This window comes from Poecile atricapillus, chromosome 9 (assembly GCF_030490865.1).
Source record: "Poecile atricapillus isolate bPoeAtr1 chromosome 9, bPoeAtr1.hap1, whole genome shotgun sequence".
Classification (NCBI taxonomy): domain Eukaryota; kingdom Metazoa; phylum Chordata; class Aves; order Passeriformes; family Paridae; genus Poecile; species Poecile atricapillus.
The window spans coordinates 24,382,293-24,399,317 of record NC_081257.1 but is presented as its reverse complement, the minus strand read 5'-3'; the positions used below and the strand labels follow the sequence as shown (position 1 = coordinate 24,399,317).

Below are 17,025 nucleotides of genomic sequence, written 5' to 3'. Positions count from 1 at the left end.
CTGCAGGGATGCTCCCGGTTAGGGGAAAACGCCCGGGGCTTGGAGGGGGCCTCCCCGAGCCTCGTTCCCTGGAGGGTCCTAGGCTGGGGCGGTCGTGTTCCTCGGGGGAACGGAGTGTGTGTGCGTGGGAATCAATAGATTGAGGAGGATGGACAGATGGCAGGGGGGAAATTACGGAGAAAAGGGAAGAATGGGCAGGAGGTAAAGGATGAAGAGAGGGAAAAGGATGGAAGGAGAGAGGGAAGGAGAGAGGAGATACGGATGGAGGGGAGAAGGCGGGAGAGGAGACGGAGAAGGGTGTGAAGGGGACCAAGTAGAGCGCAAAGGGGGACCACAGGGCGGTGGAAACGGAATGGGGACACGAAGGAGGGGCACGCGAAAAGGAGGCCGAAGGACCCCTCCGCGCCTTTAAATATTCGCGCGCTTGGACATCCGTGCCTCATCCATGCCCTCCGCTCCCTGCGGGGATCCCCCGAGTCGCCCCGCGGCGGGCGCTGCCTGCACGCAGTCGGTCCTGCCCCTCCTGGCCCGGCCCCGCGCTCCGCCGGCCGTGCGGGGCCGCGGCGCCGCCACCGCCCCTCGACGGGCCGCGCCCCCGGCCGGCACCGCCACCGCCACCGCCACCGCCACCCTCCCAGCCCGCCGCCAGCGTCCGGCCGTCCCGCTGCGCTCCCGGGCCCCCGCAGGGGTTGTAGGGCCGGGCGCGGCCTCGAGGGGCGAGGGCGGCTGGGCGCCCGGGGCCATGCGCTGAGCGCCCGGAGCAGCCGGCGAGCGAAGTTGGGGTGGAAGATGAACAACGCCGGTAAGCGCGCGGACTCGCCGGGAAGGGTCGCTGCTTCTGGACATCTTTTCCCCGGGGCCGGCAAACGCCGGGCGGGCTTCCTTCCTCCGGCATCCTCCTTCCCTCGGGCCGGCGTATCCCATCCCCAGGATAGCACCCCTTGCCCGGACACAGCTCCTCCGGGGCTCTCATCCACCTTCGTCCCGGCATCCCTCCTTCGGGGCCGGCGAGTTCTGGGCCGTGCCGCTGGGGCTAGCACCTCTCCCCCAGGCACCCTCCGTCCAGGGCCGGCCCTCCTTTTCCCCGCGGTCCAGCAAGTGCTCAATGGCTCCCCGGGGCTGTAAGTGCCCCGTTGCTTGGCCAGCCGGTAAGGGATCAAGGGCGGGCGAGATTAGGTGCTCCGGGGACAACCAGGCTGGCGAACTGGCAAGGCTGTGCTTGCTAAGGGACACGGATGTGCGCTCACTACTCCCTCGGGTACATGAAACCGTTAACGAAGTTTCTAGGGAATTTGCTGTGACTTTCTTTCCAAGAGTGTATTTTTGGGGAAAGGTAATGTTTTTTTGCAGAATTTGCTCACTAAGGCAAACCCAAATCCTTCCTCCTCCTTTCTGTTAACTTTGCAGAATTTTTCCTTGATGAAAACTGGGAAGGTGAAAGAGGCAGAATAAGGGAACAAGGCATTCAACAGTTAAAACATAAAAAGAAGCCACTGGAAATTTGGGGCAAACTTTAAACTGTTCACCAAGACTTTCCGATTTTCAGGGATGAGGCATGTATGTGAAAAACAACAATACAGGAAACAATTATTGCTAAGTGCAGTTATTTAGAAAAAATTAAAGCTGCTTCTGGAATTAAAGATGAAGAGCAACAGCTCTTTTTTGTTAGCCCTAAAATTTTCCATTGTGTTTCCTTGTTCCAGGTCAATATTATTGGGCACCTCACTTGCAATGTATGGGTATATCCTAAAGCCCAGAGATTTTACCGCTAGATATCTTGCCCTACGACTGTTCTGTGTTGGGAAACTGTGAATCATTGTTTGCCAAAGCAAAGAAACATAGGATTGGAAAAGCTCCTCTAGATCAAACCCAGCACTCCACTGTTGTATCAGTGTGCCATATCACTCCTCTGAGTTTAAAGTAAAAAGGTTCTCTTTCCTTTTGGAGTAGGGAGTGAGACACTTTCCTAAAATCTGGTTATATTTCCATTCTATTTTCTGATCCTGGTCTGGACTGGATTCTGTCCCTCCCAGGAAACAAACTCATTTGAAAATGAAGCCAGCCAAAAATAACTTTAGCAATGATGCTCCTACTTCTCTTTCTTCATCTCTCCATTATTTAAAATAGACCAGCTCTAATCTACTCCTGTTGTCAGTGGAAGTACAGGGTAAGGATGTATCCATTTGTAAAGACTTAAACTTTATTAGAAGTTTTTATTTTTCAGGAACATAGGACCAAATGGGACTGCCTTCATTGTCAAAAGCGGCACCCGTTGTTACTACTGCTTTTATTAATTCCTCCAATTATATACTAAATAAAAATTTTCAGGTAGCTCTCCTGCTACTCCTGGTTTCCAGACCAGATTCAACACCATTTATTCTTGTGATTACATTGTCCCTTTGCTTAAAAATAGTTCTTTTCCTCTTCTGGTGTTTACCTCCAGGTTGTATTTATAGAGTGCTCATATCCCTTCTCAGCCTTTGTTTTTTTTGTATGTTTGCACAATGCAAGGAATGTCTCCCCCATCAGTGCAAAGCAGAACTTCCTATTGAATCTGAAGGAGAGGGATATTTATTAACTGGTACAACTTGGGCACCAGCATTAGCTATCTTTGTATTATAGTACATAATGCATAGCACCAGTAAGCAAAGTCATATGTGCAGGCATATATGGCAGCCTTGATCCCACAGAAGTTAAAATAATGACAGAGAGAGAACAGGAAGGGAGATATGGATTATCCTCAGAGATGCAGAACTGATATGAAAAGAAAGATGAAGCAATCCACCCAAGGTCACAGAAAATTTGTGGTAAGAGACAAGAGACTAGACCAGCCTCATATGTAGGACCTTCCAGCCTCTAGGAATTTTTTTGCCAGGTGCTGAAATGATGCTGCCCATAAGAAAAATGTACAGACATTAGACTCCAGGTTGTTCAGAGATATAAGCAAACTGTACATTCTTTCAGCTGCTACTGAAAGTGATATAGGAAAAGATGCTGCATGGACCTGAGAATTTTAACCATCTTCTTTGGCTCCTATGAAGCAATACATGAAACAACAGGTTGTCTGTGTCAGTGTTAAGTTACTGTTGTGAAAACAGAGCCAAACTGGTAACATTACACTTACAATTACATTAAAAAGAAATATATAGTAGTAGTTTAGAACCAAGATTATTTGTCATGTACATGTGATTTTTCATAGCTGAGCCCACCAGCAAGACTTCTATGTACAGTCTACCAGAGACAGTGAAAACATGGGAGAATTTTTAGGATCTAGACGCTTTTGGTACTGAAACATAGCCTTTCCTGATTTTATTGCCTTTTGATTTTTTCCCCTTCTCTAATAGAATTTCACTGTGGGATATTATGCCGTTGTATTATATTTACAGATGACTGCTGTAAAGCTATATAGAAACAGAAATTTATAAGGTATTGATCTGATATCCCAGAGTCATAATGCATTGATCTAATAATAGAGGATGTATTCCTGTAACTGTACATAGTAGCATTTTAGTTCTGCAGAGTGGGGTGTTCTTTGACAGCCCAGCTGTTAATAATGCAGTCATGACTTTTAAGATGATAAAATTTAAATGGGAATTGTTGGGACACTTACTACAGACTATAGGTCTGTCTTCACACTGGAGAGCCCTCTTGCTATATACAGGGTACTTTCGGTCACAAGAACATATACTGATAAGAGAGGATAGATGTTTCTCAAAAGTATCAGACTTATGAAGAACATGAAATACCATTTTCATAAATTTCAGAGGCATTTAAGGGCCTGCTGATTTTGACCAGGACCTCGTATTTCAAGTTCCTGAAGTCCAAATTCTCAAAAGCCATGTAAGTATCTAGTACCTGTTCAGGTCAAACTGGTACCTGAATCTGGACTGAAATCCCAATTGAAAGGAAAACTTGCACTCCTACATAGTTTGAAAATCCTAGTCTGAATACCTTTTCCATTTCAGATGACTCCCATGCAACTGTTTTCACTTCTTATATAATTTTTGTAATCTCAGGCTTTTCTCGAGTAGTGTGAAATAAGTGACACACTTATATGCTGTAAAAGAAAGAGGACTATTTCTGCATCAAATATTGCACAATTAATGATCTGGAAGAAACAATAATAAATGCTGGAGATAGAAGCAAGACAGCACTAACTGGAGATAAGGGCTTCATTTTTTAAATGAACAATTAATTACAGGATTAAATAAGGTGTATAGTCTACCTTTTGCTGACTTTAGACCAAAACCTTCTAGAAAATCAGTTTTAACTTCATTCTGATACGGCTATGTGAAATTATAAAGTTCCTAATCAGAGCTGAACAAGACTTTCTGATGTCCTCGTTTGGATATTCTCCCTCTACTTCCTGTTTCTCAGACACGTTCCATCTGTGGATCTCAATCCCTTCTTCCTGGGCAGAATCAGTGGCAGACAAGACTTGGTTTCTACCGGGATTCTGGGTTTGGTGCAGTCCCACCCCGCTGTTGTAGTATTGTCCCTTCACCTGCCCCGTCCCTTCTACCCAAAAGCTCTGCAAATCCCTGAACAATGCAATTCTGCCCTCTGTCCTCAGTGCCTTTCCCATTTTAACATCTGAGTTGAATTATTGCCAAAGGCATAAAGGAAACAGGTCCACAAAAGTTCATTGGTCAGAAAAAAATACTTTCAGCATCTTAAAAGAGGCCTGAACCGCATTGCAGCATCAGTCAAGGCTGGAGTATTGGCCCCGTGGAGCTATGTACTTTCTTGAACCACTAGCAAAGACTATGGCCCTGGGACATGTCTACATACATCCAGGCAAATGTGAAGCCTCAGTGTTTAGTTAGTTCTTGTTGGTGGTGTTTTTGTAGGTATGGTCCCTTATAAGCCTTATTTAAATTCTAGGCTAAATTTGAAGTCCTGAATTTTAAGACATTTGAAAGTGGGTGGTTGCAGTGTTTCTGGTAATACCACACTACAAAATGTATATTGTTTCCAAGAAACACTTGAACAGTGAAGGCTCTGGGGGCTGATTGCTATTCCGGGAGATCAATTCCAGGTGAGCTGCTAGACTACTGTTGACTGCTTAGAAACTTGGACAGGAGGAGACTAATGTAATGTAATTTCATATGGGTCATGGCAGGAGCAGAACTATGCAGGGTTGCCTGAAGGAAGGTGGGTAAGGAGAGGAAGCGGTCCTTGTCAGTACAAGGAAGCACTGAACAATAAGGGGAGGAGCAGTCTAAAGGAATTTGTATTCCCCAAGAGTTTCCTTTTAAGCACGAGGTGGGTGTGTCTCCCTCCAATATAAAATACATCCTAAAATAAACATGCACAATTATTTGTGAACATACACATTACTTAGGGTGCAATGTTGCATTGTGTCCTTTTAGAAGTTACAGCCAGGAACCTTTCAAGTGGCACAGATAGCAAAGGAAGCAGAAATTGAGGCAGAATGAAATTGTGATAAAAAGCAAGAAGCTGTGCTTTCTTTTGAGTTATTTTTTAAACAAACACTTGTACTCCTCCTGCTGCCTCTTCCTTATATCCCTAACAAAGAAAAAGGAAAATTGTTTAAGGAGCCTCATGAAAGGCAAGATCCACAAACAGGAGTTAGGAAAAGAGCTATGCGAGGAGACAGTAGTGACCAGTAGCTGGCACAAGTGTGTAAGAGAAGGACATGACAATGCCTATTACCAGAGTCTGAACAGGGTCCATTACCATAAGTTCTCTTCCAACAGCAGTGGATCGGAGGGTAGCAGAAGGAAAAACTCAGGATTATTTGATCCTTTAGCTGTAGAAAATTATCACTGGAGGGAAGGTGGGTAACTATTTAAGCTGTTTTTCTTTTAAGTGGCTATCTCCATGGTAATTTTACTTAAAGGAAATGAGTTCATGTCATTAATTTATTTCAAATTTGTTTATAAGACAAAGCTTGGAAAGTCCTGGCATTCTCTAAAGTCCAGTCTTTTCCTCATTATTCACTGTTTCAGCACAGACACTCTCTGAAAAGAATGAGGATGAGAATATAGAGATTTCAAGTTTTGTCACATTCCAGGAACAAACTAGTATTTGTATCCTACTCTTGGATATACATTCCTAGGAAAGGCCAGACACTGCAGAAAGTGGTGTAGTACCTCCAAAGTGATGGGTTTTTTTCCTTGGAGTTAGTTCTAAAAATGTCTTAATATGGTGGTAAAGGTGTAAAGAGTCAGTTTTAACGAATAAAAATTTAATTCATTTTACTACCAGAAAGTTAGTTTAGGATGTTCAGTGACTTCAATAACTGATTTAAAAATGCAAAAGGTAAACCTTGCTGGGGTGCCAGGCTTACGAGATACTAAACCCACTTCTATTGCCTCCCTGTTTTTAGCTGGCAAAAGTCTTCAGTACTCTGAAGCCTTCAACTGCTGCCTGCAAAAGGAGCAATGTTACTTCAGCAAAGCTGGAATGTTTGACACATAAATTTTTTTTAAGGGGACCACGGGTGGTGGAAAGGGAGTGGGAACCCAAAGGGGGGGCACGTGAAAAGGAGGCCGAAGGACTTAATGGGGCGGGAAAGATGAGCTACCCAATCTGTGATTAGACAGACATGCAGCAGCCTAAAACAGCAGTGGATACTGTGAAACTGCAGTAACTGCAGACTGGTGAATATAGTTCCCTCTCCCTCCTTTTTCATGTCTATAAGTCTCCCACATGCAGCTAGATTGGATAAAACTCCAGATACAGAACAATCCTTAAGCGGTATATGCGATAAGGTGCCTGCTTAGAACAGACTTTTCATTCCTTCTGGGCTGAGATCACTGATTCAGTTTTTAACTTAGGTGAAATATGTCTGGTGTCTCATAACTCTAGAAAGACTGTATTCTGATTACATCAGAATGCCAAATTGTCAGCTTCTTGCTGAGTACCAGAAGAAATTTCGGGAAGGTTAAGAAGATCAGAAGAAACAGCCTTTTATGTCCCCCCAGAGTCTAACCAAACAAATAGGCCAGTAGTAGTATAGTAAAATTTACTCCAATTATACTAGGATAACAATAAGAGAAGTGCCATGCCACCAAATATCAGGACAATCAGAGAATCTTTTTCAAGCAGTTTATGTTTAGTATTCCTTTATTCTCAGTACAGTGCACAGCTCAGTTCTGTCTGCACTTCTGCATATCTAAAGGCTGCATTTCAAAATACTCTAAATACAACAGCACAGTAGCTACACTTTCTGAAACTTATACCATGATTTTGGATAGGATTTTACATAGGAACAGTGTCCCAACTTTTTGTCTTTTGAGATGCTGTTCTGTTATTTCTTGTGAGTAGGGCATGAAGATTGTGGACAAAGAATTGTTTCTGTCTTTGTCATGATGATATAGTTTGTCCTGCACTTTTCCTTACAATGCAGAACTTTCCTTTTTCCAACACAATGTGTAAATTAAAATTATAAAAATAATTAGAGATTTCTGGTTGCTTAGCTATGTAATATATCTATTGATGGATATGAAACAGCAATAGGAGGAAACCACTTCTCCCTGCTTCTTACTATCTATAACCATTTGTCATGCTGGCTTCTTCACACTACATATTTCATCCCATAAAAAAACTCACAAGGGAGGATCCCTTTTGCTGCCTATCTATGCAGTATTTCAGCATTTCCTTTGGTTTTTGAAGAATATGAATTTCAGGACCAAGACAGCTGGAAATGGCTGTGGCAAGCAACTACTGTGAGTAAAATGGTGATATAGATATGATTTAATTCATGTAGCTTCAATCTAGTTTATTGCCAGTCTGCTTGATTTCCCCTACATATATGTCTGCACTACCACTAGAAAGCATCTAGTTCAGTTCAGTTTTGACCTTAAACTATGCTCACTGGAATAGCTACAGTGCTACATGGAAGGACAGTCCATATGCTTTACTCCTTCAGTTCTCTTTTCAGAGCTCAGCCTTTTATTGGCTGAGCTGGGCTACTTCTGCATACAAGTCACTGATATTTCGGGGTATATTCTGCTGGCTTTAATAAGAAACCAAGATGACTAAAATGACTTTTGTCTCTTTTCTCCAGAAATCTCAAAACCACCATTAGCACCGAAACCAAAGATCATTGGTCATCTTTCTCCAGCACCTGTCTCCAAATTTTCACCTTCACTGCCAAGAGCTGATATTCTTCATAACCCGAACTCTGGGTCTAGGGGTCCCAAGCCACCAATTGCTCCCAAGCCAAAATTCTCAACTGACACTGAGGGAAAATCCAGTGTTTCTACCAACAATAACTTAAATAAATGTGCAAATGGGAAACTGGTGTGTCTTGATGGAGAACTCTGTGAAGGAAACCAATGCAATGCTAATTGCCTAGAATCTGAGGCAGATAATGAATGCATTGTAGTTCCTGAAGCTCAGCTGCCCAGCAAAGACTGCAGTGATTTGGAACATGAGCATGATCAAAACCTAGATTCCTCTGTGGAAAATGAAGTCTCAGAAACTCCAGAAAAGGCAGAGAAGGAAGAGGATAACATTTCTAGTGATGAGAATACCAGTAATCGAGAAGTCATCAAAGATGAGCACTGTACCTCTTCAGATACTGCTGAACCAAGGGAACCAGATTGTGAGGAGTCATCCAGAGGCTGTGACCAGTCCAAAGCACTTTGTGAGGAGTCCTTAGATGCCCCAGATGGGGATAATGATGCTACCAAGAAAGCAGATGAAGATGGGGATGCTGTACGTGATTGTACTGAAACAAAAAACAGGCAAGAAACTTCTTATATCCTGGAACTGGTCAAGAACAGTAGTGATTGTGAGACTGACAGTGATAACATTTTGAATAGAGATGAGAAACTAATGGGTGATACCTGTAGAGATATCATTGCAATGCCACTGCCTGCAGACGAATCAATCCCACCTTGTGAGAAGACAGGGCAAGAGGAGGAGGAGCAGCCTGAGATTTTAGAAATGGCAGATGTGCATCTGCCACATAATGATGACCACAGTGTGCATGCAGAGCTTGATTCAAACATGGAAGGGGACTTAGAAAATGATGACTGTGCAAGCCCTGACATCCTGCCTGTGGAGGCCAGTGAAGAAATGAGTCCTGGCTTAGAATTGTGTGAAGATGAACCCGGTGCCAAAAATGGTTTAGCAGAGTTCATGCATCACGCAGCAGCTGAAGAGGAGGAAGTAGACCCAAATGAGCACTATAATACAAACACAGGAAATGCCAGTGATGGCTGCCAGATCACTGAGAGGAGAAGTGAGACAACATCAGAGGTAGCCTGTGAAGCAAGCAAAGACCCTGGGAAAGGGGAAGAAGAAACTGTGAATGCAGAGAATATGGAGGATGGCTGTCAGATTGCACCTTATGAGAATGAATGTGGTGAGGAAATACCTGTGGAACATTCAGATGAGAATCTTCAAACAGAAGGGGCCTCTCTGCATGAAGATGGCATGATTTCTGGTAGTCTGCCTTGTAGTCTAGGGATAAAGCCAGAGATGGAAGATGTGACTGTTGAAGAGCATAGTGAAAATACTGTAGAAGCCTCTAAGTCAGATGAGTTGTGTCTCGGAGACAATGAGGTGGAAGCAAACAACCTCAGCAAAAGTATCCCAAGTTCACCTCAAGAGGTCACATGTGAGGAAGACTTAGAAATCTGTAAGCATAGCAAAATTAATGTAGATTGTGGGACCAAACATGTTTTGCATGAAAATCTAGCAGTCCCTGAAGTGGTCATTGTGACTGATGAATCAGAGGAAAGAGAAGCTAGCAGTGATTCCCTAGATGATCCTTATGTGCTTCCTGAAGAAAATGAAATTGTCCATGATGCACAGACTGATTTAGGAGCTGATCACAGTAAAAGGGGTGAATTAGGCATGGATGGTGAAAACAACTTGCTGCCCATGGATTGTAAAAGTATTGTCACTAGAACACGATCTCTCTCTGGGAGAATTCCAGGCTATGTCCCAGAAACTGTTCCAGAAGAAACTGGACCTGAAACTGATTTGCCCTCTTCCCAAAATGGCTCTGGGACAGAAGACTTAAGCAATAATTCCTTTTTATTGGAAGAAAAACCAGTGGAAGCCAACAGGGCTTTACCAACCAAGTCAAGACGCTTTATTTTATATCCTCGATCTTATTCTGTTGAAGGGAGAGAGTTACCTATCTCTGTTTACAGAGAAAGTGATGTCTGTGTACTGGATGGTGTTAGAATAAAAAGGACAGAAGACAATTTGTCTTTGCCTTGTGTCAATGGTTCCTCAGGTAGTTTTTCCCAGGACAATCATCTCTCATCATATGGCGTATCTACTCCATCCTCAGCTGTTGATATACCACCTCCATTTGAACTTGCCTACATCACCAAAAAGCCAATCACTAAAAGTTCACCCTCACTTTTGATAGAGAGCGACTCACCTGCTAAGTATTCCAAGAAAAAAAAATCTTCTTTTAAGAGGTTCCTTACTCTAAAGTTCAAGAAGAAAAGTGAAAATAAAGTCCATGTAGATGTTAATGTTTGTTCTTCAAGGTCCTCATCAGAGTCCAGCTATCATGGGCCTCCCAGGGTGATGGAGCTGGAAGGGAGGAGCCTAAGTAGCTCACCTCAGCTAAAATCACATGTGGGGAAGCTCCGTGCATCTGAGTCTCCCTCGGCTGTTCTTTTCTATAAGGATGGTAAAAAAAAAGGAACGCCCAAGTCCTTCAGCAGGAGTGTGTCAAGGGTGGAGTCCTTTGAGGACCGGTCCAGACCTCCTTTCATGCCACTCCCATTAACGAAACCTAGGTCTATTTCTTTTCCCAATGCCGACACTTCTGACTATGAGAACATTCCTGCTATGAGCTCAGACTATGAAAACATACAAATTCCTCCTCGGAGATCTACCAGAGCAGGAACTTTTACCGAGTTTTTTGAAGATCCCAGCAGAGCATTATCTGCTGCTAATGAGAATGATGGCTATGTGGATATGAGCAGCTTCACTGGCTTTGAGAACAAGCAGCAAATCACAGACCAGGAAACAGAAAGGTACTGTAATAAATTATTATGTAAGACCTGCTAGCCTTGGCCAAACAAGCAAGGCCTTCCCTGCTAGGTATCATAGGCAGATTTTCCATGTTGGCTGACTTATACCCCTCTCAGGAAATGCTTACAAGAAAGATTGGAAGAATACAAGATAAGCCTTTATCAGTAAAAAAAAAATAAAAAATAAAGACATCAAATTAACTCTGTACCTTGTAAATGAATACTGGATCTGGAGCCTATGATTTGCAGGCAGAAACCAAAGAATATTCAAAAATATTTGGTTTATCCAGTGGATCTAATTTTTGTGGCTGGAAGGGGAAATGGGGAGAGCTTGCCTTGTTCTTCAGTAAGAAAGGTTTCTGACTTCTTGACTGAATGAGAAGAGAGCCTATTTGCTAGAAGGGGCTCTGCTTCTTTTTTTAATTCCCGTCAATTTCTCCAAACAATAATATATACATCGTTTATGTTTCAAAGTACGTCAGTTAAGTATAGACCAGAAAATCCCAAATCATGAACTAATCAGACTAGACAGTGAATTTCAGAAGTTGCTTTAAGGGCTATCATGGTCCTTGGACAAAGCTGCTAACTTATAAATGAATTAAATAGTTTTGAAATCATACGCACTGCTAACATTAATAATAATAATCTTTCATCCCGTTCCATTAGGTTATTTGCAAACAAGAAAATGTCTTTTTTGTAAGAACATAGGAGCAATGCACTCAACACCTTTGAATTTGAACCTGTTGTCAAATTATAGCATACAATCTGTGCAATGCAGAGATGTAAATAAAAAGCATGTTTTCCATTAAATTCCTATTTAACAGGTAATGAGAAAACAAAGTGCAAAGAAAATTAATGAAAAGGAATGTCTTTAATGCAGTTGCATTTTGTTAGAGCTGTGTGAAAAAGATAAAAATCTCAGAAGTAAGGTTTTCATGCCCATTTGCATCCATCATTCTCCAAAAGATTTAATACTTGTGTTTCTTTGCAACATTTTTTTTTTTCTGGTTGTCTTTCTTGTCATTGTGGATGGAACAAACCATGGGCATTTCACAAACTCCTCTTACGGTATTTTAGACTTAGGGAGTAAAAGAACTTTAACATCTCTGAATGAGTCTTGCAAACCATTTCTAAGACACCAGCGATGTGGGGGAGTGAGTAGGATATAGGAAAAGAGATTCAATCAAGGCTTCAGCAGTGGGTCCAAGCACACCTGAAACTGAGGGTTGTGGAACACAGGCCTGTGGTTTAGGTCTTTGGATACAATGGCTGCCTGCAGTGTTGGGAGCTGCAGTGATGCTGACACAGGGACATGGTGGAGTGCAATGCAGCTTCACAACACACACCATCACATCCCCAGAGCAGCAAAAGCTACGTTACTCACTTGCTTTCAATGCTTTGCATTTTACCCAGCACACTGACATTTGCTTTTGAAAAAGCCAGCCAGTTCTTTGTGTCCATGAAACACCACCCATTTTAGGTAGTTCTTGAAGAACTGAGTTAAAAATATTGGGACTACGTCAATTGCTGTGACTTGGGCCCATTTATGAACTTCCTGTGGAAGCCAGCAGTTTCAAAGGGAGAGCCAATCCAAACTGGTTCAGGAAGTCTCAGGGTCAAGGTATGAACATAATTCTTCAGCCTGCTCCTTGTTGTGCATGTGGTTTTTGCCATTGCGGGTGAAATGAAGGATAGGCTCCTGTACAGGCCCTTTAACAAGATAACCAGGGTGGAGGGGAAGAGCGCCAGGCAGACATAATAACCGCTGAGATAGCTATTATTTGCTGGATTTGTCGGCATGTTTTGGACAAAGATGTTTTGGACAACGATATCTGAAAAGCTTTGATGAAATGTAAATATGCATCCCATGCACATATACACTCAGTGGCATAACAGACTTGAACAAATGGTGTATGGTCTAATTGTAAAGCAAAGCAAATTGTACAGTCAGGTGCCCCTATTTACACATGCATACATGATGTATGGACATAGAAGTTTTATTTGCTGCTCAAGTAGTTTGGACAAAAATGCCTCACACCGTGGATTTGATAGAATACCTATCAAACATACCTCTACCACTACCGCACAGGGATAAAAGTTTATTTGAACTGCAGCTTGCTCCTGTCCAGAGGTTTTTTTCAACTGTTTGAGAGCACAAGTGTGTTGGATTAAACCCTTGCAATACATGGTATTTGAACACATTAACTTCTTTTTTGTGCGTTCACCTGTAGAGCACTTGTGTTTAGCATCTGGTGATACCTTATGGAATTGCTACATTGTTGATGAATAGCCATGTACAACTCTTCTGTCACACTTCAAAGAACAGAATGTGAGTGTTATAAAAGATTATTGTAAACCAGAAACCTTCCCTACTGTGTATAACTGGGGAACAGCGGGGCGGGAGGGGAGTTCATAGAAACTCTCTGATGAGAAGATTCACTGTTTAATTTTCTTGCTTAAAAGGACAGACATTTGAAGTGTGCTACTATCCAGCTTGCAGGAGAATCCTAACAGCAATACCATGATTTTAATCAGCTCTGAGAAATACAGCTGTGGTATTGCATCAGATGGGCACAGAGAATGGCCACTAAAAACTCCTGAAGCCTTTCACTCCTTGCATAAAAAATGCAGCTGAAGCAATTGGTGCAGTTAAAGCACCTGATTGTTTTTTATACATGTGCAACCTGCCCCTTTCTATGACAATTAATTCAGGTGAACTGTGGCCTAAAGCATAAGGCTATAGTTGTTTCTGTCACAAAAAAGAGCAAATTCGGGGGAAGCATTCTAGAGATAATTAAAATAGCCTCATATGAAAGGAGTAGTTGTGAAAGGAGAAGCAACACTAAATTCCCAGCTGTTTCTGACATTTTCTAGAAGACAGGGGCAGAAAAAAGACACATAGCTTGTTAGCTGTTTTTGACCTGTACAACACTTGCCTGTATGCTGACCATATCACGACTTCTCATCCCAATGAGCAGTCCAGTTACCTTACTTTTCTGTTTATGGTAAAACTCAAGGAGAATTTTGTCAAGAAGATAAAATCAGCTCATTCTTTGTTTTTCTGCTTGTCCTAGCTAGAGCTCCTCAGTACAGTCATGGCTGTCAGAGGATATCCAAAAAAGATACACTTGTTCAACACAGTTCAAGCTGTCTTTTGTCTCATTGCTATGTATGGTAATAGGAATGTTGCTGACATTGCCCTGTATTTGTAATAGAAGCAAGCTATATCTATCCTGGAGACAAATCTAGGCAAAGCAGCCTTTGAGCTACAGATTCAGCACAGATTTTAGATAGTTGATTTGGGAAAGATTTTCCCATCTTTTCCTTTTCTTGCTTTCGCAGGAAAACAAATTCTAGCTGCTGATTCCACTCAGTTCCTCGTTCTCTGCTTCTTAAATCCCTGCTCTGTGACTACACTAAGCTAGCATGCATCCCTAGCATTGATGAGAAACTAAGAGACAGGATTTTGGTTTAGTAGGTCTAGCATTTCCCAGGGCAGGTGATATGTTAACGTTTGTTATGGAGGTAGGACAGAAGTGGTCTACTAATGTGGCTTAGCTCCTTTAAAGACCTATGTAGGCCAGTTGTATGGAATTTTGCTAACATTCATTAAGCAGAACAGAAACAAAGTGATCATGAGCATTGTGAGAGGTTTTTTAAAGAAACATAATTTTTTTTAAAATCACTTATAAAAATCTCTGTATAGTTTTTCTTTATGTCAGTGTGAAATGTGCTGTGCTCTAGATCTTGTAGACAGGAGAAAGTCCCATGAAAATGCTGTCACAGAGGGAAGGAGGATCAGGGAATGAGCCTAGAAACAAGGGAAAGAGACATCACTTGTGAGCTGATGAACAAGATGGAAAATCAAATCTCATAAACTTTCACCAGTTCTTGAATTTTGCAGCATAAACCTGAAAGAAAGCTTTGTAAGTTCATTGCAGAATAAGGGATCTTGGTACTATACTTGCCTTCAGGCCATGCACAACCTATTGAAAATCTTGATGACAACAGCCACAACCAGCTCTGACACGAGTCATGTTTTTATTTCTGTTTACTTGAGTCTGAATTGCAGCAGGGAATTGGAAGGTGATAGCAGTTAATGCAGGACTTCAAGCTGCTTATAGACAGGGAGCAGAGATAACCTGTTGCTGCTGAGAGCTGGGTGCAAGGCATGCTCCTCCTTGCATTATCAGACATTAGAGACAAAAAAACCAAGATATTAAGTGCTCTTGGATGGCAGAGTTTTTCTAAGGAGCACCTCTGGGAAGTTTCTCTAGACAGTGTCAGTAATGTCATATTAATAGCAGAGAATGAAAGATTTTAATACATTTCCCCACATGCAGGTATCACTTTTCCAGCAGCTCCATGACAGGTCTCCTGTTTCCTCATAGCTGTGGAGCTGTTTGTCTTGGTTCATGCTGGGGATGCAGATGTGTGGGGACAGTATAGGATGTGAGGAAGCCAGTGTGCTCCCCCAACACAGCTTTGCATTGCACATCACCATCCTGCATACATAGCACAGCCTCAGAGGGCTGCCACTGTGCAGACACAACGTACTGGATCTCACCCCGGCTTTGTTCATGAGAAATCACCGTCTCATATACCTCCCAGGAAGTGGTCCAAAGACCTCAACAGATGTTGGCTTTATTAGCAGATGGACTCCATTGTGATGGCTATTTTAGTGATCAAATTACAGTGCAGAAAAGAAGGAATGTGTGCACATCGCCCCCTTCATGTCCTGAGGGCTTTTATGCCTGGGTCGACTTCTCTGTCTTCACTGTTTTCATTAAATGAACCAGAAATACATTTCACTGGGGTTACACAAGGGGAGAGAGTCTGCTGTGTATTGCAGAATTATCGTGGATGATGATTATGGAGCACAGAAGTGATATGGGTGTGATTTAAGCATTCCTAGCACCACACAGGAAGAAAACATGTGCTGCAGACAGGGTGATAAAATGTTTGTAATGGTCAGGCCTTTTACTGTCAATAACATGACATTCCATGCCTTGTTCTGTGCATGCTTTTCTCCTCTTCCACCCACACCAGGAGTCTTACTGAGAAGATTTATTAAAGGAGAAATTGAACATTAGAATGCTGTAGCCTTTCCAGAATCCACTGCTCCATGACACGGGGTATATCTCTAGATTAGATTTGTAACAAAAACAACAGAATTCTATTGCATTTTAAATGCAAAGCCAGTCTAGTAGTTTATGGTTTATTGTGCCATCCAGCAAAGTTATTTATGGTGTACAACACATTTTTAATTATCCTACAAGAATTCTTCTTTTACAGGACCCAAAGAGGGGCTAATGTAAAAACTCCCTCTAAAAAACTGGTGTCCAGTGGCGTACAAAAATTAATTTTATTTAAATCAACCAATTAGAGTTAATGGATGGAAGAACATATTTAAGAGGTGCTATTTGTTTTGCCAAGAACCCTCCAAAAGAGCTTATAAAAGGATCCTTTCACTTGAGTAATTGGCTGGATGAATTAGATGCTATCCATCAAAGGCCTAGAGCAAACAGATTCAGACCTATCATTAGTGAGCACCTTTTGATGCTCTGATTCATGCTACACCAGCTTTGTCAGTATCACAGGGATACTAAAACTTCTTTTTCTCAGAAGAAATACAGCTAGGTACTGATGAACTGAGACAAGGGATAGTTGCATATGTCTGCTCCACAGTCTCCATCCAGCTATTCTCAGCTGCCCCAAATTAAATACCTCTTCAGTCTGGTGGCAATTTGTCCTTATGCCTTGAATACTTTTACTAAACTGGGATATTAACCCACTGCATTCCCTGATGGGCCCTCTGGGCAGGTAGACCTCATCAAGAATAGCAAGTTCGGTGTTTCTGATGAAAGTTTCTTATCCTCTTACATTTCAGGTATCAGTCTGCATTCTTAGTTCTGAGAGTTGGCTAGAAGAACTCAGAAAAGACTCTTCCTTAGCACACATGTCTACAGAAGTAATGGACTGCATACAGTGCAACACATCTTTGAAGTCAAATCTTCTGGTCTTAAAATAGAAAAGGGCAGTATGTGAG

General features: G+C 42.3%; 1 protein-coding gene across 4 annotated transcripts in view; it reads left to right on the top strand.

Annotated features, from left to right (window-relative positions):
* The first annotated feature begins 617 nt into the window (after positions 1-617).
* FGD5 (FYVE, RhoGEF and PH domain containing 5) overlaps positions 618-17,025 on the top strand; it is a 77,853-nt gene continuing 61,445 nt past the window's right edge. For all 4 annotated transcript variants that reach the window (XM_058844767.1, XM_058844765.1, XM_058844766.1 and 1 more), the window contains exons 1-2: positions 618-802; positions 8,036-10,979. In XM_058844767.1, the coding sequence (XP_058700750.1) occupies positions 790-802; positions 8,036-10,979 (2,957 nt within the window). In that variant the 5' untranslated portion in view covers positions 618-789. The remainder of the gene's footprint in view (positions 803-8,035; positions 10,980-17,025) is intronic.